We start from the raw sequence: 23,516 nt of genomic DNA on the forward strand, positions 1-23,516 counted from the left end.
AACACTATGATAAAACACTAGAACACTTTTAAGTTAGGTTTTTCTGGGCTTCAGTTTGCTTTGAGGAACCTGGTAATATATTTTGGTCAATACAAATCATAAAACAATATAGAGTACTCCCATTTATAAGCCAAATGATCCCAGGGATAACTTCCAGTTAATATATTTTATGTTCTACTCAATTCGGATGTCCTTATCAAGCTACAGTTTAAGTTAAAACAGTTGCTGGAGTATAAATTATATAAAAATATTAATTTACAGTTTATTATATACCAAGTAATCTGTTATACAGAATATTTAGAAAGACAAAGTTTTGTCCATCAGGAGCTTAGAGTTGTTACCTATAACTAAGTAAAGTTTGCCACCAACTACAGAATTTTACAGTGAATTATATAGACCATAAAATAGATCTTAAAATTATACACATACATGCATACATGTACACATATCTATAGACAGGTCAATAGGGAGAGCAATCATTATGTAACTTTATATGCATATTAATGTGTTTCCCAGGTGGATCAGGTGTAAAGAACCCACCTGCCAATCCTGGAAATGCAAGTTCAGTCCCTGAGTCAGGAAGAGCCCCTGGAGGAGGAAATGGCAATCCACTCCAGTATTCTTTCTTGGAAAAGCCCATGGACAGAGGAGCCTGGCACGCTAAGTCCATGGGGTCACAAGGGTCAGAGGCAACTTAGCAACTGAGCACGCATGCATGTGCGTGTTAATAGTGATAAATTATATAACTCGGACCATCACAGACTTGTTTCCACACTGAATGCTTTCCTCGACTTAAATCTCTCACTTTACACTGCCCTGTTTCCCTCTCTGCTTCCTGAAATGGGTGAAGTGACTTCTACTTTAAAGATGCTTTCAAGCTTGTTGTTTCTCCTAACTATAATTTTAGTTACCACCTTTCACCATGAAGTTTATCAAAAGCCAGATTTGTGTTGGCTACCACCAAGTCCTATTAGTGTTGAAAAATATCTGCAGTGTGATTTGTAGCCTAGAAGTCTGACTCCAGGCCAAATCCTCCAGACCCTACAAAGTTACAAAGTCTTTCTGTGGCAAGCCTCCTAGGGGAAAGCTGCTGGCAGCACTGCACATTTAGCGCATTGCGTGGAGAGGAGTTGCAGTCCAGGACTTGGCCCCTGCCCCACCCACGCAGCCACACTGTTATTTACACATAGCTGCATTTCAGCCCAGGTGCCTCCATTTACAGGCCTCCTTATTGGAGGCCCTTGGCCTAGGCCTCTTAATGGTCTCATCCAGACCATCTTTTGGGGGGCCTTGAAAACACATTTCAACTCTTCGGTTCAGTTCAGTCGCTCAGGCATGTCCAACTCATTATGACCCCATGAACTGCAGCACGCCAGGCTTCTCTGTTGATCACCAACTCCCGGAGCTTGCTCAAACATGTCCATCAAGTCAGTGATGCCGTCCAACCATTTCATCCTCTGTCATCTCCTTCTTCTCCTGCCTTCAATCTTTCCAGCATCAAGGTCTTTTCAAATGAGTCAGTTCTTTGCATCAGGTGGCCAGAGTATTGGAGCTTCAGCTTCAGCATCAGTCCTTCCAATGAATATTCAAGATTTATTTCCCTTAGGACTGGCTGGTTTGATCTCCTAGGAGTCCAAGAGACTCTCAGGAGTCTTCAACACCACAGTTCAAAAGCATCAATTCTTTGGCACTCAACTTGCTTTATGATCTGACTCTCACATCCACACATGGCTACTGGAAAAACAATAGCTTTGACTATACAGACCTTTGTCCACAAAGTAATGTCTCTGCTTTTTAATATGCTGTCTAGGTTGGCGATAGGTTTCCTTCCAAGGAGCAAGCGTCTTTTAATTTCATGACTGCAATCACCATCTGCAGTGATTTTGGAGCCCAAGAAAATAAAATCTGTCACTGTTTCCACTGTTTCCTCATCTATTTGCATGAAGTGATGGGACTGGATGCCATGATCTTAGTTTTCTGAATGTTGAGTTTTAAGCCAGCTTTTTAAGCTCTCCTCTTTCATTTCATCAAGAGGCTGTTTAGTTCCTCTTCACTTTCTGCCATAAGTGTGGCGTCATCTGCATATCTGAGGTTATGGATATTTTCCTCCAGCAATCTTGATTCCAGCTTGTGCTTCATCCAGCCCAGCATTTCACATGATGTACTCTGCATATAAGTTAAATAAGCAGGGTGACAATATACAGCTTTGATCTGCTCCTTTCCCAATTTGGAACCAGTTCATTGTTCCATATCCAGTTCTAACTGTTGCTTCTTGACATGCATACAGGTTTCTCAGGAGGTAGATATGATGGTCTGGTATTCTCATCGCTTTAAGAATTTTCCACAGTTTGTTGTGATCCATCCACACAGTCAGAGGCTTTAGTGTAGTCAGTGAAGCAGAAGTAGATGTTTTTCTGCAATTCTCTTGCTTTTTCTATGCTCCAACAGATGTTGGCGATTTGATCTCTAGTTTGCCTTTTCTAAATCCAGCCTGAACATCTGGAAATTCTCAGTTCATGTACTGTATTGTATTGAATACATTGTATTCATTGTATTGAATATATTGTATCAATACTGTACATGTATTGAAGTCTAGCTTGGAGAATTCTGAGCATTACTTTGCTAGCATGTGAGATGAGTGCAGTTGTGCACTAGTTTGAACGTTCATTGGCATTTCCTTTCTTTGGGATTGGAATGAAAACTGACCTTTTCCAGTCCTGTGACCACTGCTGAGTTTTCCAAATTTTCTCACATTTTGAGTGCAGCACTCTAACCACATCATCTTTTAGGATTTGAAATTGCTCAGATAAAATTTCATCATCTGCACTAGCTTTGTTCATAGTGATGCTTCCGAAGGTCCACTTCACTTTGCACTCCAGGATGTCTGGCTCTAGATGAGTTATCACACCATCATGGTTATCAGGTTCATTAAGATCTTTTTTGTACAGTTCTGTGTATTCTTGCCACCCCTTCTTAATATCTTCTGCTTCTGTTAGGTCCATACCATTTCTGTCCTTTATTGTGCCCATCTTTGCATGAAATGATCCCTTGGTATCACTCCTCTAGAGAAATACTAGTGGTATTTCTCCAGTAATGCTCTGTTTTAAGTATCTTCTACTCTTAGTTCTTTTCCCTGATCTTCCCTCTGTACCACTATCCTCTCCCCCAAATCCAAACCAAACCAGGAGGAACCTTTTGTTCAGGGCTCCCTGGCAAGAGAGAGAGAATGGCCTGCTTCTGTAATGATGCTTCTGACCTTTGCCCAGTACCATTCATCGGGGAATGGGACCTTGATGAAGCCAGCACTTTCTTTTTGGCCTCTTGCTTACACTATCACAGTAAGTGAATAAAGGCTCAATTATTATGTACTTTCATTTGTGAGGTTGTTTTAGCTGACCACTCTGACATCTGGCTGCTCAACTCTGTCCAGCTCAGTATTTGACAATAGCTTTCATTGATGTAATGAAAATAGCTTCCAAAAGTCATCCAAAGACTGACCTCGTACAGTATGCTATAATAGTTTATTATTATGTATCTCTCTGATTTATTTGAAGTCACTCAACAATGCCTCTGTCCATCCCCCCAAAATTTTACCACTTTGAACTCACTACCTATAGAAAGGGCATGATGACTGGAGTCAGATTGTTTTGAATTTTGACTTTGCTTCTTACCTTACATAGGAATAAATCACGAAGAATCCATGGGCCTTGACGCCCTTATCTTTAATGTGATAATGGTATAATACTACTAATACTAAGACTTTAAAAGAATGATTGGAGGATTAAATCTAAAATGTATGTTGCACCCATTTTTGAAAATTCTACAGACTTAACTTTTTACTAGATTTTACTCCCACTGACGTTTTTTCTTGTTGCTATTTTTTCCTTCTCCCATCTCATCACAAAGAAGCTCTCTCAGAAATAAATCTTCAAGCATTTGTCATCTCCCTCTCTACCTTCTTTCTCTTAAGTTATATTGAATGCAATATTTTATTTAAATATATAAAAATGTAATATTTCAGTGCAAAAGCTTCAAATTAAAGAACACAGAATCTGAAGGTCCTGCCATAGGAAAAAATCTACTCAAACCAGTTGTTTTAATCTTAGAAAAGTTGTTTTGAAATTACTTATCATTTTCACAATATTCTTTAATGAATACATTTTCATATATTCTTTTTCCTCCATGTCTTCTTTCTTCTCCTTAGTATATTTCTCTGTCATTCCTTTCCAGCTGCTACACAAAATGTCTGATCATGAGCAACATGGGTTTCAGAGATGCTCATCCTCTTTCTGGCATAGTACTAATGATTCATCTCCCTGTCTAAATATTTCTTCCCTTACTGTCACTCCTGTCAACTCTCCTGATTCCAAACTATCATTGGGACTGTTAATACCACCACCTTCTAAACAGGGCCTTCCCAAGCCAGACAGCGACAGCAGCATCCCAAGGCTTCATGTAATTTGCTAAATAGAAAATTATTTTTATTATCCCATATATTATTTTGAATTCTGCCAATATATGCCATTTATATAGTACTGAAAAAATCAAGTATGTCTTGAATTGATGATGTGATCTGGGGCCTTTATGTGCCATTTTTGCATACTTGGGTCATCTGACATCAGAGAGTTTCTTAGAGAAAGAGAAAGTGAAAGTGAAAGTTACTCAGTCCTGTTTCTTCAGGCCAGAATATTGGAGTGGGTAGCCTTTCTGTTCTCCAGGGCATCTTCCCAGCCTAGGAGATGGAACCCAGGTCTTCTGCATTGCAGGCAGACTCTTTACCAGCTGAGCTACAAGGGAAGCCCTTCCAGTAGAGAGTGGTGGTCCAAATCCACAAAAAGATGAAGTAGGACAGGTACTTTCAAGGATTCTTCAGAAAAGGATCTAAAAAGCAGTGGATATATAGATATAGATAAATGATTCACTTTGCTGTACACCTGAAGTTAGCACAATATTGTAGCTCATCTATATGCCAATACAAGTTTTAAACAGAAAACAAAAAAGATTCATTGAATATGGTAATTGGGAAGTTAGGCCATTGGTGATACTGGCAAAGCTGTTTAGGTACAGTTAAGCAAAAAGAGCCTTCTCTGCCAGTCCAGTGGTTAAGACTCCACGTTCACGGGGTTGGGTTCCATCCCTCTTTGGGGAACTAAGGTCCACATGCTGTGGAGTGTGATCCAAAAAAAAAGAACAGTCTAGAATGATCTTAATGGAGGATTGGATGAAGTAAACAGGCAAGAAATGTAATACCTCCTTCAAAGAGCTCAGCTTCAATAGGGAAGAGAAAGAGAAATGAGAGTCTAGAGGAGTAAAGAAGCCCTGAGTAAAGAGCTTTTTGGTTGGTTTGTTTTAACAAAGTCAAGATTCGAGTATGTTTAAATCCTGACAAAGAGGAGAGAGATGAATGCCAGGGCAAATGGAGAGACAGGCTGATTAGGAGGACAACATTCCTGAGTAGGAGGAAGGAGCTGAGGGATAAAGTTTCCTCCAAGTCTTTGTATAGTGTTTGTGACTGATAAACTATCAAAGTGAAAGTAAGTTGCTAAAGAAAGGAAGATGTCAGCTATTTTATTTTCCTGCATGAAAAAATGTAATAACAGTCATGTAAACTGAATAGCAAATCAGTCACTCTTTACACTCAATCAGCCTTATTTTTCATTACCTACATCACCTATAAATTAAAAAAAATGTATTCTGAAAACACAAATTTTAATGTGTACAACTCTAAGCAGTGCTATATGTTCATGTTCTTATACGAAAAGTTAATTTCCCCTCACTATTTCTCTCCAAAATGAAAATTCTCTTTGGTTTATAGATGATATATAATATATACATATATATATATAAATAATTTCTTCCCTGTATGACAATTACATATTATGTGATTTTACATATAAAATTACATATTATGTAAAGTGATGATTGTTTCATTCTGACATTACGTCCAAGCCCAGATTGGCCCAGATAACTTAACCATTTTGGTGGTATATTTAGTGACTATAATTTATTCTACAAGGTAGCTATTTATTGTAGAAAACTTGATGAAAACTTATTCCAAGAATAAATGTCACTGCAATGAATATAATAGTTGGCAGTCACTAGAGTTATAAATACAATTTAAAATAGACTCCTTGAAATTTTTTTTAAATCAATATCAATTGCTTTTGAATGGTTATATTTAAGATGTATCACTTAAGTTCAGTCTGTCTAAATCTTATACAAAATGCATTACTGATATCAAGATTTTATATAAATAGTTTGTAGCATGTTTTCAATTCTTTGATAAAATGGCAATTATTTCTAGATATATAAAAAATCCAATATAAAAGATACATCTCTCTAGAAGTGTCATAACCATTTTTGCCATCATCTTTAATAACATTTTTGTAGAGATTTTCTTGCCAATGAGCATTTGGCATATGTGGTTAATTCGTATGAAATTGCCTACTTAACCATTTTTTATCTACAGAATGACAAGTTCATATAACTCAACTGCATGTGTTGGGTTTACATGTGTTTTATATGTATGTGAAATATTTTTCATTATAATGTGTCTACGTGGAATACTACCCTAATTCATGTTATCTTCATTGCAGGCAGGCAGTGTGACACCTAAGTTGCCCTCTACTGACATCTTTGATATGATTCCATTTTCTCCAATATCACCCCAGTCTTCAGTACCGACTCACAATGGCATGCAGCCGCCTCCAGTACCTAGCCGATCTAACGAGATTAGTAAGTTTTCTAAACAAACCAATATTCTTTGCTACATTTGTGTACATTTTAAATGTTTAATTAACTCTTTATGTGAAATCATATATCTTAACAAGCTCACTAGAAATTTTAATAACCAAAGAATTTTTGTTTATATATATGTACCAAATTCAGTTAATTATATATTTTACTTTATAATTCAGAGTATACTACTAAAGACATCACTATTTGCATTTAAAACTATTGCATGAAAAATGGTATTTTGGTATAACCTTAGTTACATCGTAATACAAGGCACTTAATTATGTTTTTATTGTGCTTGGGGTTATATTTTTAGTATGTTTTAAATGATTAAAAACAACCCTGGTGGTAATTAATTATCTTTGACATATATAGACAGATCAGTTTAAATTTTTATCATAGAGTATGTGGGTAGTCTTAAAGAAACATATGAATCTATGAATTTCATATATATAAATCCTTGAATTTCATGATTTCTTTATAACTCTATGTTAGTGTTCTCTATTTGATATGTAAAAAGCTATAATAAATACATTGCTTTTCTGATTTACTTTCCATATATCTTTCTATATGTAAGTTTTTTTTCTGTTAAATTAGAAAGCATCTAGCAGAGGCTGGTCATCTGTGTCTTGACTATATTCTGATCTGTGCTCTGTCACAGAAAGTGAAAGAATGGTTTCCCAATGGTCATGATCAGTCAAAAAATCCAAAAGGTCACTGAAGAAAAGAATTTTACATATTATGCTTTATTGCTTCCTCTCTGGTTCACATTTAAGACATTTTCAATGTAGCTCTGAAGTTTTAACTTGAGGCTGTGAAGTATTTCAGAGCCTATAGTTTATTTCCCCTGTGGAACTTAACAAAGTGCATTGCACATTTTAGGCATTCAGTAAATTTCTGAGGACTAATTTGTAAATGCAAAGTAATAATGTTAGGTCAATGTACAAAAATATTTCAATACACAAGTTGAAATATAGCATATTTAAAGTCCTCTGAATATATTTTGTATTGACGCAGAATATTTCTTCAAGGAAATAATCCATAATATACATGTCATGATAGAAAATCTTGCCAAAATGGGGTATTTCTTGTCCTCGTGAGTGTCCCACATCTCTTTGTTTATGAAAATGTTGATGGGGTGAAACTGTTAGTTGTTCAATCATGTCCAACTTTTTGAAACCCCATGGACTGTAGCCTGCCATGCTCCTCTGTCCATGGAACTCTCCAGACAAGAATACTGGAGTGGGTAGCCAGTCCCTTCTCCAGGGGATCTTCCCGACCTGTGTTCTAAACCCTGGTCTCCGGCATTGCAGGCAGATCTCTTCTTTTACCACTGTTTTTTACCTCCTCTGATTTTGTCACTCTTTTACTCATTCATTTATTTAATTCAATAGGCATTTGTTTAGCATACACACTAGATTTTGAAATAAAAGTTAGCTGTATATCTACAATGGACAACTTAAAACCGAATAGAATATAAATTGAGAAGAGTGAATAGATTTTAAGACATTTAGAAGGAATGGTAATTGAGAGTTATCCATCAGGTAATGAGTGAGAGTTCAAAATCAATTACAATTCAGGATTTTAGACCAAATGCTGTTAATGAGAAAAATTGAGGCAGAGAGGGAGAAAGTGAAGGAGTTCTCTTTTAGACATTTGTGAGTTTGAAACATTTGGAAAATCTAGGTAGAGATAGTTAAATTGTTTTAAGGAACTTATTAATGAGAAACTGACATCACATCCTGCTATATTTTTTAATGTCTACCTATGCTGATGTCAGAGTTTAGTAAATACAACAATAAATCAATAGATAGAAAGACTAGATAGATAATAGATGATAGATATGGAGTTTTGATTACTACAGTATCATTTCTTTCATTTATCAACTATCTATCAATTGTCTTTTTGTCTATCTATACTAACAATTTAAGGACAGATTGTTCAACTCAATTTTAATTGTAAAATTGTCTAAAACTCTAATCCAATGGAGTTTTAGTATTGTGACTTTTTCTTTAAATGAAATCTTAAATGTATTCATTCATTTACTTTTCTTTATGTTCAAATATATAAAAGCAGAATCTTTAGCTTTTCTCCTTACTGCCTGAGAACCCTAGTAGTTCTCCAGAGCATATTTTTAATCTTTTAATACATATGAGGTTTTAATTAATTTGTTTCATATCATATTTCCTAATTGGTTATAAATTATATGATGGAAAACACTTGACTGGAAAGTCCTTTCCTCACTGCTTTAATCCACTGGCTAGCAAAATGTATGGAACATACTGTCTCCAATAAATGTCTAGTTGATAAAGGAAAGAATGACCAAATGAAATATCACCTATTTTTGTCCTTTTGCTCTTGCATTAGATTAAATAATTTTCATATTATTAATTACATACTAGATCTTTTTAAATTGAAAATTGGATTTACATGATTTTTTATGGGTTTTAGATCCATAGATCTGAGTTGGCCAACATATGCCAAAGAGCTCTGTTTATTAATTTGCTTGGTATTAATATATTTAATATTAAATATTAATATATTTAATATTTAAATTAGTAGCTTCTTAACTTGTGCAGGGTTTATGGACCCCAAAGAATATGATAACTTTAAAGTTAAACCTATTTCACCTAAAAGCACAACATGCTCACTCATACATAATTTGCATTGTACTTTAGAAATATTAGAAGAATTCCTTAAGCCCATCTGAAATCTCTGATGATTTTGAGTCCCAACTTTAGAAGACCTGTGTAATGAGAATCTGTCTCTCCTGACAGACCTTTCTCTTTATTAATTCATTTCTTTCTACTATGTGTAAAGCATCGCTTTAAAATGTGTACCAAGATACTCTTCTAAAGAAAAGTTTCTCCAAGTTCCAATTTATTGCCTATAATAAACATCAGACTGAGGAAAATAAATAGCAACAATAATAATAACACCCATCTGTTAAACCTAAAGTAAAAGTAAATCCCCACTCATTCAGAACTGCCCTGGGTTATACCTTTCATCCTGATGAACCTATTGATAACATTCCTTTCATTCTTAAAAGTGACTTTACTTGGATGTAAATTCTATGTCCTTATTTACGTAGTACTTACCAGCACCAGCACCAGAAACTTTTAAGCATTTTACTTTTCTTAACTTATTTAATACATGAATCTGAAAAAAAAAAATTTGCAATGAGTTATGTAACAATCTTTCATAACAGGAGTCATGGAATGGTTGAGAATATGTTATTAATAGAGCTCAAGTAGATAAATATTACTTATTATAAAGCATTTAATTTAGAAAATATAGTTTTCTGAAAAGTGAAGTGGTTCCCATTCCCTTCTCCAGTGGACCACGTTTTGTAGAAACTCTCCACAATGACCAAAGGAGAAAAGGAAGGATATATCCATCTGAATGCAGAGTTCCAAAGAATAGCAGGGAGAAATAAGAAAGCCTTCCTCATGATCAGTGCAAAGAAATAGACGAAAGTAATAGAATGGGACAGACTTTACGAAAATTAGAGATACCAAAGGGAACATTTCCTGCAGAGATGGCTCAATAAAGGACAGAAACGGTATGGACCTAACAGAAGCAGAAAATATTAAGAAGAGGTGGCAAGGATACACAAAAGAACTACACACAAAAAAATATTAATGACACAGCTAACCATGATGGTGTGATCACTCACCTAGAGCCAGATGTCCTGGAATGCGAAGTCGAGTGGGCCTTAGGAAGCATCACTATGAACAAAGCTAATGGAAGTGATGGAATTCCAGCTGAGCTATTTCAAATCCTAAAAGATGATGCTGTGAAAGTGCTGCACTCAACATACCAGCAAATTTGGAAAACTTAGTAATGGCCACAGGACTGGAAAAGGTCAGTTTTCATTCCAATCCCAAAGAAGGAAAAATGCCAAAAAATGTTCAAACTAGTGCACAATAGCACTCATCTCACATACTAGCAAAGTAATGCTCAAAATTCTCCAAGCAAGGCTCAATTAATATGTGAACCATGAACTTCCAGATGTTCAAGCTGGACTTAGAAAACGCAGAGGAACCAGAGATCAAATTGCCAAAATCCATTGGATCATAGAAAAAGTGAGAAAATTCCAGAAATACATCTTCTTCTGCTTTACTGACTATGCTAAAGCCTTTGACTGTGTGGATCACAACAAACTGTGGAAAATTCTTAAATAAATGGGAATAACAGACCACCTTACCTGCCTCCTGAGAAATCTGTATGCAGGTCAAGAAGCAATAGTTAGAACCAGACATGGAACAACAGACTGGTTCCAAACTGGGAAAGTAGTATGTCAAGGCTGTATATTATCACCTTGCTTATTTAACTTATATGTATGAAAAATGCTGGAATGGATAAAGCACAAATTGAAATAAAGATTGCTGGGAGAAATATCCATAACTTCAGATATGCAGGTGACATCACCCTTATGGCAGAAAGTGAAGAGGAACTAAAGAGCTTGTTGGTGAAAGTGAAAGAAGAGAGTTTAAAAAGCTGGGTTAAAACTCAACATTCAAAAAACAAACATCATGGCATATGGCAAATAGATGGGGAAACAATTGAAACAGTGACAGACTCTATTTTCTTGGGTTCCAAAATCAATGCAGATGGTGACTGTAGCCATGAAATTAAAAGACGCTTGCTCCTTGGAAGAAAAGCTATGAGAAACCTAGACATCATATTAAAAAGCAGAGACATTATTTTTCCAACAAAGGTCCATATAGTCAAAGCTGTGATTTTTCCAGTAGTCATGTATGGATGTGACAGTTGGACCATAAAGAGAGCTGAGTGCCAAAGAATTGATGCTTTTGAACTGTGGTGTTGGAGAAGACTCTTGAGAGTCCCTTGGACTGCAAGGAGATCAAACCAGTCAATCTTGAAGGAAATCAGTCCTCAGTATTCATCGGAAGGACTGATGCTGAAGCTGAAGCTCCAATACTTTGAACACCTGATGCGGAGACGTGATTCTTTAAATAAAACCCTGATGCTGAAAAGGATTGAAGGCAGGAGGAGAAGGAGATGACAGAGGATGAGATGGTTGGATGGTGTCACTGACTCGATGGACCTGAGTTTGAGCAAGCTCAAGGAGTTTGTGATGGACAGGGAAGCCTAGCATGCTGCAGTCAATGGGGTCGCAAAGAGTCAGACACAACTGAGCAACTAAATTGAAAAGTGAAAATCTTGCTACATTATAAATGTTATTGCCTATGGACAGTTTAATTTTTTATCATTTAAGATGGGATTAGAATTTATTCAGAGGAAGGAAATTTCTTTAAAAAATTTTGTCATGTAATAAGCCACAGAATATATAAAAGCTCCCTCTCTATATATTTTGAAGTATTCATTGCAATGTATCCTTTAAAATATACACACAGGGATCTTTTTGATATTCTATTACTGTGTTTGCTTGTTGTTTTTGTTTTTTTTTTTTGTCCACGTGGCATGTGGGGTCTTAGTTTCTCTACCAGGAATTGAACCCATTCCCCCTTCATTGGAAGCACGGAGCCTTAACCACTGGCCAGTCAGAAAGTCCCCATTACTGCAATTTAAAAAAAAAAAAAATTGTGTGGGGGATAGGAGACATTTTTAGAGAAATTGTCTCATTGTGGTTACCTAGGAAGGTGATATGATTTCATGCTATACAAGGTATTGTTCCTTAATTTTTTTTCTGGCTAAAGGGTGAGATTAAAGTGCATGAACTGTGAGTTAAGCTACTTAATAATCTACCAGGTCCTACATACTGTGTCACTATTGTGTTGTAGGGTCATCAATAAATGGAATAGGGAAGTTTCAGTGAATAATAATTTCAATAGATTTAAATTGCTTCAAAAATGAATAAAAATGTAAAAGAAAATACATTGCTTTGGCAGAATGTAGATATTCAAATATACTAATTATCAATCATTTGGTGATTTTGCTATTTCTTACTTAAAGGCATAAAAACCTCTCTGAATAAAAAAAAAAAAAAAAAAAACCTCTCTGAATAATAGTCTTTTGTCACCAGATAGTTTTAAAATCATCATAAAATTGGATCTTTGCTTCCTTTTGGTCTTTAACTACTGTGGCTTGAGGCTTATTTGGTTTTGCAGATTTTTCTTTATTTAATCTTGCTTCGAAATTTAGGGCTTCCCTGGTGGCTCTGCTGGCAAAGAATCTGCCTGCAATGGGAGAGACCTGGGTTTGATCCCTGTGCTGGGAAGATACCATGGAGGAGGGCAATGACACCCAGTTCAGTATTTTGCCTGGAGAACTCCATGAACAGAGGAGCCTGGCGGGCTGCAGTCCATGGGGTCACAAAGAGCTGGTTACCTCAACTCAGTCCTTATCATTTCACTTACTATATTATTTTCTTCCTTTTAGAACGGGACCTGTTTGGAGCAGAACCTTTCGACCCATTTAACTGTGGAGCAGGGGATTTCCCACCAGACATTCAATCAAAATTAGATGAGATGCAGGTGACTATTTTAACAGATTGGCCCATAGTTTTGTTTTTTTTTTTTACCCCCCTGTGGTTCCTAGATAATGTTATATACTATAGTATATATTATCAACTTACTGAAAATAATTGCTTTAAAATAACAATATACATTTAGCTCTAAAAATACTCAGATGCTAAAGATAAGGTTTTGTTGTGTCTTGTTTAATGGTGCAATTTACAGTGGCAATAAGGTGGTGCATCTTTTTGATACAAAGTTGCATGGTCTGCATGAGTTCATTAAACAAAATCCAAAAATTAAAAGGTCATTGCATTAGATTTATAAGATTTGATCTCAGTCTTTTAAAACAATTATGAATTTCAAAATTGTGAATGGGTGAATGAAGGAAAAGCTTTGTAAGAGTGAAATCAGTCTTTTAAAGGAATCATTATAAAAGAGGTCATCTGTATGGTTATGGATGGAAACTAAACTTTTGACCACACTGTAGTGTATACAGAAGTTGAAATATAATGTTGCACACATGAAATTTATATAATGTTATAAACCATGTACCACAATTAATTTAAAAAGATTAAAGCTGATAGCTAAAACCAAGAATTCCAAAGAAGGGGGGGATGTAAAAAAAGAAGGCAGCATTGTGGGCTCTTCTGGGCTCCTATTGAAGCAGCAGACACCAAATGACCACTTGTTAAGGAATGCAGTACAGTTGCATTTTCATTTCTTTCTCTCCCTTTTATTTTTCAATTCTGAATTGTTCTGAAAGTTTGAAGATATTTTGTGTAGTGGGTCATGATTAGTAATTAGCATCATAAGCACTATAATAAGGTCTTCTCTTTATATTTCCTTTTATATCTTGATGAAGTTTTTATATCCTATTTTTTACCAAAAAGACAAAATATATGTGGTAGAATGCAGTCAGAGGTCAGCTCATTATATCAACCAGCTTATATGAAGCTGACTGAAAATATGTGATGACTTTACTTATTCGGCCTGGACAATATACTCACTCTTCTATGCTTTATTTCCTGGAAAAAAAATTAACGGGTGGATTATGATCTTCTAACACTGATAAAACACTACTTCTTAGAAAGATCATAAATATCCTTTCACTGATTTTTGGACTGAAGGTATGAAGCAGTTTTTTAAGTATTATGTGATTTTCCTTATTATTCCAGATGTAATAATACCTCTCTATCTTAAAATTTGGATTGTTTAACATATCTTGAGATTTTTTAAGAATATGTTAAAATAAAAATTTCTCAAGTTGAATGATTTATAATTCCCTTTTGCATAAAAGTTATTTTAAATCCTTAATACTGACTTTTATTATAACATTTCATAAATACTTACAAAAGTTAAAAAGCATTTTATCCTTACAGATCTTATATAATTGCTAATTCAAAACTTATCAATTAAAAGCAAAATTATAGCACCTAATAAAACTCTAATTACAAACTTCATTATAATCGCATGGGTTATTTTACTCGGCTGAAGCTAAAACCACCGACATCAAACTTCTGTTGATATCAGCATGTATCTTATTTGATGACACAGTTTCTGCACATCTTTTCTATTCAAATACTAAGAGACTTCATGCAAATAGTGCATGATTGTTTAGTGATAATGCTTTATTTATTTCATATGAAAATAATTTACCTTTTAATTGATTTTATCAATTATGCTTATTCTACCTCAGCACCAATGTTTTTGTAGGAACAGACAAAAACATGGACACTGATATGGTAGTATTTGTTCTCAAAGGTTGTAAGAACCACAAGGAGTTACTACCAATGTTTTTTTAGATTTCCACACAACAAATGCTTTCTATATATTTTAGAAAATAAACCTGTATCTCCAGATTTTTGTAGAAACCTAGTTTGAGAAACATTGTATTGGAATGATTTAACATGTGTTAGATAATGTTACACTGTGGTTTTTTTGTTATTTCTTAATGTCTTTTTCATTCTTTTCTGCTTTCATGGTTGGTAGCGCCAGAGATGGTTGGTATATCATTTTCATATTTTAAACAAGTTATGGCTTCTTGAAGTTAAACCTTAATATTTGCATGCTTTATTTAATAAATACTCAAATAGCAGTTCACATGAATATGTCTGATTATTAGTTGTGTTTAAAGAGGTTTATACTCATATTCTGAAGTTTTTTTTTCAATGAATTAGTCACTATTGCATTGTCCATCTCATTATCTGTTTCTTTTAATCCATGATTTATTTGCAATTTTAATTTAACTAAAGTAAAATAATATTTTATCTAAAATCTATGACAGCTCTCATTATTAATCTTGTTAGTCTGATTAATTGAATGCACACATTTAGTTACTATTTTTATATTTGCATATAATGTAAAAACTTAATACAGTATAGGCACTAATGGTAAACAATCCTCCTGCAATGCCAGGAGACATAATGGGCTGAAATTCAGGTTCTATCCCTGAGTCGGGAAGGTCCCCCAGAGAAGGGCCTGGCACCTCTGCAGTATTCTTACCTTGAGAATCCCATAGAGGAGCCTAGCAGTCTACAGTTCATTGTGTTGCAAAGAGTCAGCACAACTGAAATGACTTAGCTTGCATGCATATAAATTATATTGAGTTAAGCTTACTGAAATTTTGGATTTTACTCTTTTATTTATAGAGGAAATTGAAGAAACATCTCATGAATGTAAGAATTTAAACAGAACTATTAAGCCATATTTTTTATAAATTGTTAGAAAATTAGATATTTGTTTGAAATCAATTATGTGGGTATCTGATTTGACATAATTTACACTTCTCATTACATGTCACTGTCAGACAAATTAGTGTAATATTATTGATATCCCAGAAGTGTCCCTTATTCATTATAATAACTTAACATGTTAAAAAAGAACCATGGTAAGTCAATGAAAGATAAATAAATTTTGCAAGTGATGTTAATTCAACTGGTTAATAATTTGGAAGATCAGTGTATAACTGAAGTATACAACAAATATTCAGATAAATTTTAGAAACCTTGGGTAGTTTAAAATATTTGAAATACAATTACATACTTATCAAACTTTTGAATTATAAAGAAATTTTTATAAGGAAAATATATACATGCAGTTTCTTGTAGAAAAACTTCTGTACTTCTTTATATTTGTTTTAAAAAATACAACCATATTGTGTATATATAATTAAAATAAGTAGACAAATGATAAGGAAACTAAATAATCAACAGATAAAAAGGCAGTTGCTCACAAACAACCATAAATGGCTACGTATTTATAGACATGTTAAATCTAATCAAAGAAAACATACAAATTAACAGCTATAAATGCTATTTTAGTTCAGCAAATTAAGCATTTTATTTTTTACTAGTATGAGTGCAAATGAAAGTGTAATGAAACAAGCACTCTAAATCATTGCTGGGTCAAGATCAGTTCATAGCATCCCTTGGGCAGTAATTTGTTGCTAATACTTGTATTTCTATGTGGTATCAAAAACTTTAATGCAATCTATCCTGAAGAGAAAATAACTTTGAATATGGAAAATCTCTATGCATAGAAACATCCAGTCAGCCTTATTTAAAATTATAAAATACAGGAAACGAATCATATTAAAATTAATAAAACATCATAAAATCATCAAATTAGTTTTACATGGACTCAGAGAAATTTGTTCTGCTAAGATTAAAAAAATAGAATACAGAAATGTATATATAATGTATGTAATACATCAAATAAATGTTATATATAATATATAGCTATATTATTAAATTATTTTTTAAATTTATAGGTAGAAAAAAGGGAGATTCAGAGGACATACTTCAACATGTTAATTGTTACATATGAGCGGTTTTTTTCTTCCTTGATATACTTTTCTATTTCAAAGTAAGAAAATACAATTGGGGAAAACATTTTATATAACTTATATTATTAATAACACATTAATAATAAAATCATTATTTTGTGTGATATTAATTATAATCTCCATTCCATCCCTACATAAGTTAAATAAGCCTTATTTTCACTCAGAGGTTTAAAATTCAAGAGGATATGGAACTTTAGAAGGACTGAGCATTTGTTAAATCATGACTTACTAAATGAGACCTAGAGAGGAAGGGTCAGAAAATGTGTGGGAAATTTTATTTTAGGAGGAAAGAAAACCAAGAAGCCATGTGACAATGTGTCAAAATCAAAAGAGGTAATTAAGTTAATCTAAAAGGAATCCAAAAGGATCCTTATAAAAACTTGGAGATATTCTTGTAATTAATATGCAAATACTTTTTGCTGCTCTTGAGATAATGATCAACTCCTATCTTACTTTGATTACTATTCTGCTTTTCCCTGGTAGCTCATACGGTAAAGTGTCTGCCTGCAATTTGGGAGATCTGGGTTCAATCCCTGGGTCGGGAAGATCCTCTGGAGAAGGAAATGGCAACCCACTCCAGTACTCTTGCCTGGATACTTCCATGGATGGAGAAGCCTGGTAGGCTACAGTTCATGGGATCGCAAAGAGTCGGACATGACTGAGCAACTTCACTGATAGTAATAGCACATTGATAAATTATATTTTCAGGGTAATTAAAGTGATAGTGGTTTAATTTCAGAATGAACTGATAACATTTTAAAAACAATGATATCAAATCTTTGCAAAGGTAATACATAGCCACAGTATTTGTCTATCTATCTAATAATATTCTAGAAGATGATATAGTACATAGATCCTCAGATATCCAAATAAGATATTTTAAAAAGAAGTTTATTTACAGTATCTTCAGTTTAAAGTATGGACTTTTCTAACTATTTGGTAGCTGTTTAAAAAATATGCATACAGGTGGCAAAATATCTCTGCTTGTGACAAGAATAGGCTTTTAAATAAATGGTAAGTACTCTGACTTTTACTTAACTAAATAGAATTTGTATTTCAAATAATGAGAAGTAGTTTTGAAAAATCATTAAAGTGATGGTATTGCCATGTGGACTTTTTGCTGTAGGCATAATGAAGAGCATTCTCTAAACACTAATAACAAAAAAGTTGTGGCTTGCATTTTGTAATGGTTCTCTTCCTCTATGTGATACTGTTTTCATTGGACTTTTAATAAAAGTACGTTAGCTACCAATTATATTTGAAGGTAACTCAAATTCCACAAATTCATTTGAGGAAATGCAAATGAATATGTATTTGGCTGGCACACAGGTAGATGCCATCTAATTAAATGAAAGACAAAGCAGAACAGAGGACAAAAGCCTTCTCTTTGAGAAAGATTTTCTTTTCCTCAGAAACAGACTGCTGTCTACATTTCATTTTATAGGCAAGGATGAGTATGGGAGAGATAGTAAGGCCAGAGATGGTCATCTATCAATTACTTTATACAGAAGAGAAGAGAGCTTTGAGAAGAGAAGGACAAAATCCTTTGCCACTGAATTTTTACTAAAACTCTTGGAAAAAAAATTTTTTCATGGCAATTGTGTCCTTGCTATTAATAAATTAAGGCAGTTTAACTTCCAGAAGCATTTAAAACATGCTACGACAAAGTGTTAGCCTCTCAGTCATGTCCAACTCTTTGCAACCCCATGGACTGTAGCCCACCAGACTCCTCTGTCCATTGGATTTCCCAGACAAGAATACTGGAATGGGTTGCTGTTTCCTTCTCCAGGGGATCTTCCTCACTCAGGGATCAAACCCTAGTCTCCCACATTGCAGGCAGATTCTTCACCATCTGAGCCACCAGGTTAGCCACCATGCTAACACATGCTAGAGTGAGTGGAATTCAAATAATTTGCAAATGCAAGCAACTGCAAAACTAGTTGTTTAGTCGCTCAATCATGTCTGACTCTTTTGAGATTCCATGGACTGTACCTTGACAGACTCTTCGTCCATGGTATTTCCCAGGCAAGAATACTGGAGTGGGTTGCCGTTTCCTTCTCCAGGTGTTAGCCAAGTCCAAGCTTGCTCTGCTCGCTGCACAGTAGACCAGTGAATCCAAGAGGCAACGTGTTGAGGCAAGGAAGAGACTTTAATCGGAGAGCTGGCAGACCAGGAACATGGAAGGCTAGCGCCTCAAAATAACCATCTTCTTGGGGTCTGGATGCCAGGTTCTTTTATAGATCAGAGAGAAAGAATCAATGAGGAATTAACATCAAAAGCCAGAATAGAGAGGGAGATGCAGTGGGAAGTAAAGAGAAAGGGTCTTTAGTCTTGCAAAACATCTCCAAGGGAATGTCCAGCCTTCAGAAGGGGTGTGTTAATCTCTTTTATTCACAGGTGGGCAGGAACAAACTGTTTCTCCATGAGCTAAACAAAGGCACTTTAGTTTACTGTCAAGCAGAGGGGCAGGGTCCTCCAGGCAAGCCATTTAGTATGATTATAACAATAACAGCAAGTCAAAGAAACAGTTTCCAACATGGAGTCAGAATTGGCTTCTTCCCTGCAACACAGGGAATATTCCCAATGCAGAGATTGAAGCAGCATCTCCTGCATTGGCAGGTGGGTTCTTTATCACTGAGTCAATATGGAAGCTGCAGAGGAAGCTTTTCCATGGCAAAGTGGTCTGCAGTCCTGTGCTACCGTAGGATCCCCTACACAGGATACGGCACTGCAATTCCTTAATGCAATACAGTTTATTTTACCAGGCTCTGGGCAGTGAAAGATGAAAACCTTTCACTGAAAGAAAGGTAAAAGCTATTAAAGAAAGAAAGAAAGGTGAATACTATTAAACTGTCATCAGATTGAGATCTAGCTATTGTGTTTATACTTAAATGAACACTGACCTTTAAAGTCAAGGAACCTTTTTAAGCTACAGTAGAACGACATGAAGTAGACTTTACTGAAAAGAAACATTTAAGTCTTAAAATTAACTCCACATAGTCCTGTTTTCTTCTGTCTCTTATAGATGCTCAGTTCAGTTCAGATGCTCAGTTCAGTTCAATTGCTTAGTTCAGTTCAGTCCCTCAGTCGTGTCAGACTCTTTGCAACCCCATGAATCGCACCACGCCAGGCCTCCCTGTACATCACCAAACCTGGAGTTTACTCAAACTCATGTCCATTGAGTCGGTGATGCCATCCAAGCATCTCATCTTCTGTTATCCCCTTCTTCTCCCACCTTCAATCTTGCCCAGCATCAAGGTCTTTGCCAAGGAGTCAGTTCTTCACATCAGGTGGTCAAAGTATTGGAGTTTCAGCTTCAGCATCAGTCCTTCCAATGAATATTCAGAACTGATTTCCTTTAGGATGGACTGGTTGGATCTCTTGCCGTCCAAGGGACTCTCAACAGTCTTCTCCAACACCACAATTCAAAAACATCAATTTTTCGGCACTCAGTTTTCTTTGTATTCCAACTCTCACATCCATACATGACCACTGGAAAAACCATAACTTTGACTAGATGGACCTTTGTTGGCAAAGTATTGTCTCTGCTTTTTAATATGCTGTCTAGGTTGGTCATGTCTTTTTAATATGCTGTCTAGCTAGCAATGGATGCTATCCTCATGTATATTTAAAATATTTAAAATGTTAATGGATATAAAAGCACTTGATACAAATTTGACAAGTCAACATTTGACATATAATTATTTCTTTTTTGACCAAAGCATAATTTCAACTTTTGTTCATAGTCTTTTTCATTTACAGATTTTTTTTTCTATGAGCATTTCCTATTTTAATGATTTTACTTTGTTTTACAGGAGGGGTTCAAAATGGGACTAACTCTCGAAGGCACAGTATTTTGTCTCGACCCTTTAGACAGCAGGTGCTGATGTAAAGAACAAGACATCCTGAATCTGTTAAAATTGTTTTGTATACATATATATATATATATCAGTCATTATTACTTATGTCAGGTATTATAAATGTGCCAATATATTTTTGAGTCTCTTAACTTTTTGAGAATTATTTCAGTAAAATTCCCTGTTGCATTCACTGTTGATCTAAGAACAGTTGCTTTAAGAACTTACTGTAAATTAAATCATACTTTTATGTTCCTTTCAGTTTGTTTGTAGAAGAATTTATAATTGAGAGACACATTATCCAAATATCTGCCTTTGTCTGAGTTCTGAATAATTAGCTTCTTCAAATTTATGTTCATTCTCTAGGCTGCTAGTTTATTATTAATTTCCCAAAAGCCATACCTAAATGTTACCTTTCAGAATCCTAAGAGATATACCAATGCCAAACTAAATATGTTCTATATTCAAACCAATAAACATGTTACCATTCATTAGACAGATATCATTTTTTGTATGAAATGCTGTTCATATTATTGGGAAAATGTAAACTCTGAATGTAACACCACCATATCATTTTTAACAGGTAAAATAACAGAAATATAAATCCCAATAATAATTAAACTAAATGTGTTTAGAGTTGTTATTACTAGGCTCAAGGTCATAATGTTAGTTATTATTATCAGCTATACTCTAAATATTTTGTTTCATACATAAAGATTGTGGAAAAACAAAAGCTTGCTATTCACAAAGGACTTAAAATTTAGTTTCTATCAAGATAAGTTACATTACTAAACATCTAAATGTTGTTTAATCTGATGTTTCCTAAAAATGATTTGGAATATATACTGTCTATAGTTGCAGCATCTATTAACCATATTTGCTTTACCAAATAAATTTTTTCTCACTGAATAAGACTATTCTTCTTATATTTCTCCCCTGATTAAAGTATTTTCTCACCAAGTTTTATTTTGTGATAGCCCGTTAATTCTGATACTTTAAAAAATCTATGGCACCTTTTCTTTGTGAATTATCAATACTATTTAGCAAATTTAATGTTTTCTCCATTAAAGTCAGGATCTCATATTTGAAATGAATGGAATTACTGCTCAGTGTAGTCTTTAACCTGAACAGTAACATTCTCTTGCACCTGAGTCTTGTGCTGGTGAACTTTAGCTTTTAAAAAAAAAAATTGTTTTCTATATATTCACCTGTTATGTAACAGACTCTAATTTATACGGAATGCAGCAGAAATTTATGGTCAGATATATAATTTGGTTCATCTCATTATAAGAAAAGTAAATTAAATTAATGAAAATGTGAGCTTAGATAGAAGGTAGATCTCAAGAATTTTCCTTTTCTTTTAGTCTTGGGAATTCTCTTCATGTGCTAAAGGTGCATTTTCACTAGAAACAGAAATCAGATATGCTTATGCAATATTATATTTGTATGTATCTTCATAATATTCGACGGCCTATATAAGCCTTCCTCTTTGTTTTCTGTTATCTGTTCAGTTGTACCTTAATTAGAGGATAGTATATGTTTCATAAAGAAGAGTCTTTATAATTTTGTTTGTCATATAGTATTTTGGAATTTGTATAATGAGGATGTTTAGAAGCCCTATCAATGGCTTTTTTTTAACAGATAGAATTTGTATTTTTATTGTACTTTAAAAAGCTTTATGTAATAGGTATATATTTAGTGGCAATTTATTATCAATGGCAACACAATAGAGTACTTTGCACATTTAAAATAAGTTACTTTACCAATTTTTAAAGGTAATCAATCCTGCTACTGGCATGATTAAATAGTATATATAATTGGTCATTAATTATGAACATTTTATTTCACCAGTGCATTTTTATGAAGATCCAGTTGCAAATTGTATTTCTATGTAAACTCAACGATATGTTTGATTTTGCTGAAAATAAATGATTTTAAATAAAGTTGTATAATTTATATTTGTATATATTATAACTCATTAAATAATCTCTAATTCACTTAGACACATTCTGAGGCTAATTTCATGCCAGATTTTACTGGTTGTAAATCAGTGCCAAAAGAAAGACAGAAAGAAAAAGAAGGAAGCAGACATTTCTTACAGCCCACACACATTCTAGCTTTATGATCAACCATCATTCTGTTGTGAAAACAGGAGATTTCATCTTGCTGGTGAGAAAGGTCATAGTTTGCTTTCTTTTACCAGAAGCATCTGCTATAGTAACTGTATTATATACATATCTCTTTTCAGAATGAAAAGCCCTTTTATCCTAGTAATACAAAGGGTATGTTTGCTGATAGTCTTATAAAGGTGGACCTGATAATAGGATTTTAAGTTGTGGCTAATTAGAATGTCATAAAGTTTTGAACCTATATAAAACACAATGTTAAGTATTTTAATGGTACTCAGGACACATACACAGCCTTTGCACAACAATGAGCACTTTATCCATCTGTTCAATAAAATTCCTTTATTACTCCCTGTGAATAACATGTCTTATGTGGGTAAGAAAACATTTGGTAAGTTTCTAGCAGACATTGTTAAACAGAAGATGACCAGATCCCTGCCTTCAGTTAGTTTATTGTCCTAAAGGAAAAGTAAGATATTTATATGAATTAGTAAATGAAAACCTGTATGTA

General features: G+C 34.3%; 1 protein-coding gene across 2 annotated transcripts in view; it reads left to right on the forward strand.

The window, feature by feature from the left end:
* The window catches only part of GULP1 (GULP PTB domain containing engulfment adaptor 1), a 306,541-nt gene extending 283,719 nt beyond the window's left edge, over positions 1-22,822 (forward strand). Inside the window, exons 11-15 of one of the 2 annotated variants that reach the window (XM_065931908.1) lie at positions 4,231-4,455; positions 6,597-6,735; positions 13,102-13,196; positions 15,168-15,178; positions 20,838-22,822. In XM_065931908.1, coding sequence (XP_065787980.1) covers positions 4,231-4,455; positions 6,597-6,735; positions 13,102-13,196; positions 15,168-15,178; positions 20,838-20,859 — 492 coding nt within the window. In that variant the 3' untranslated portion in view covers positions 20,860-22,822. The remainder of the gene's footprint in view (positions 1-4,230; positions 4,456-6,596; positions 6,736-13,101; positions 13,197-15,167; positions 15,179-20,837) is intronic. The other variant, XM_065931909.1, reaches the window with a different exon arrangement.
* The last annotated feature ends 694 nt before the right edge of the window (positions 22,823-23,516 follow it).

Source organism: Muntiacus reevesi, chromosome 3 (assembly GCF_963930625.1).
Source record: "Muntiacus reevesi chromosome 3, mMunRee1.1, whole genome shotgun sequence".
In the NCBI taxonomy this organism is placed as follows: Eukaryota; Metazoa; Chordata; class Mammalia; order Artiodactyla; family Cervidae; genus Muntiacus; species Muntiacus reevesi.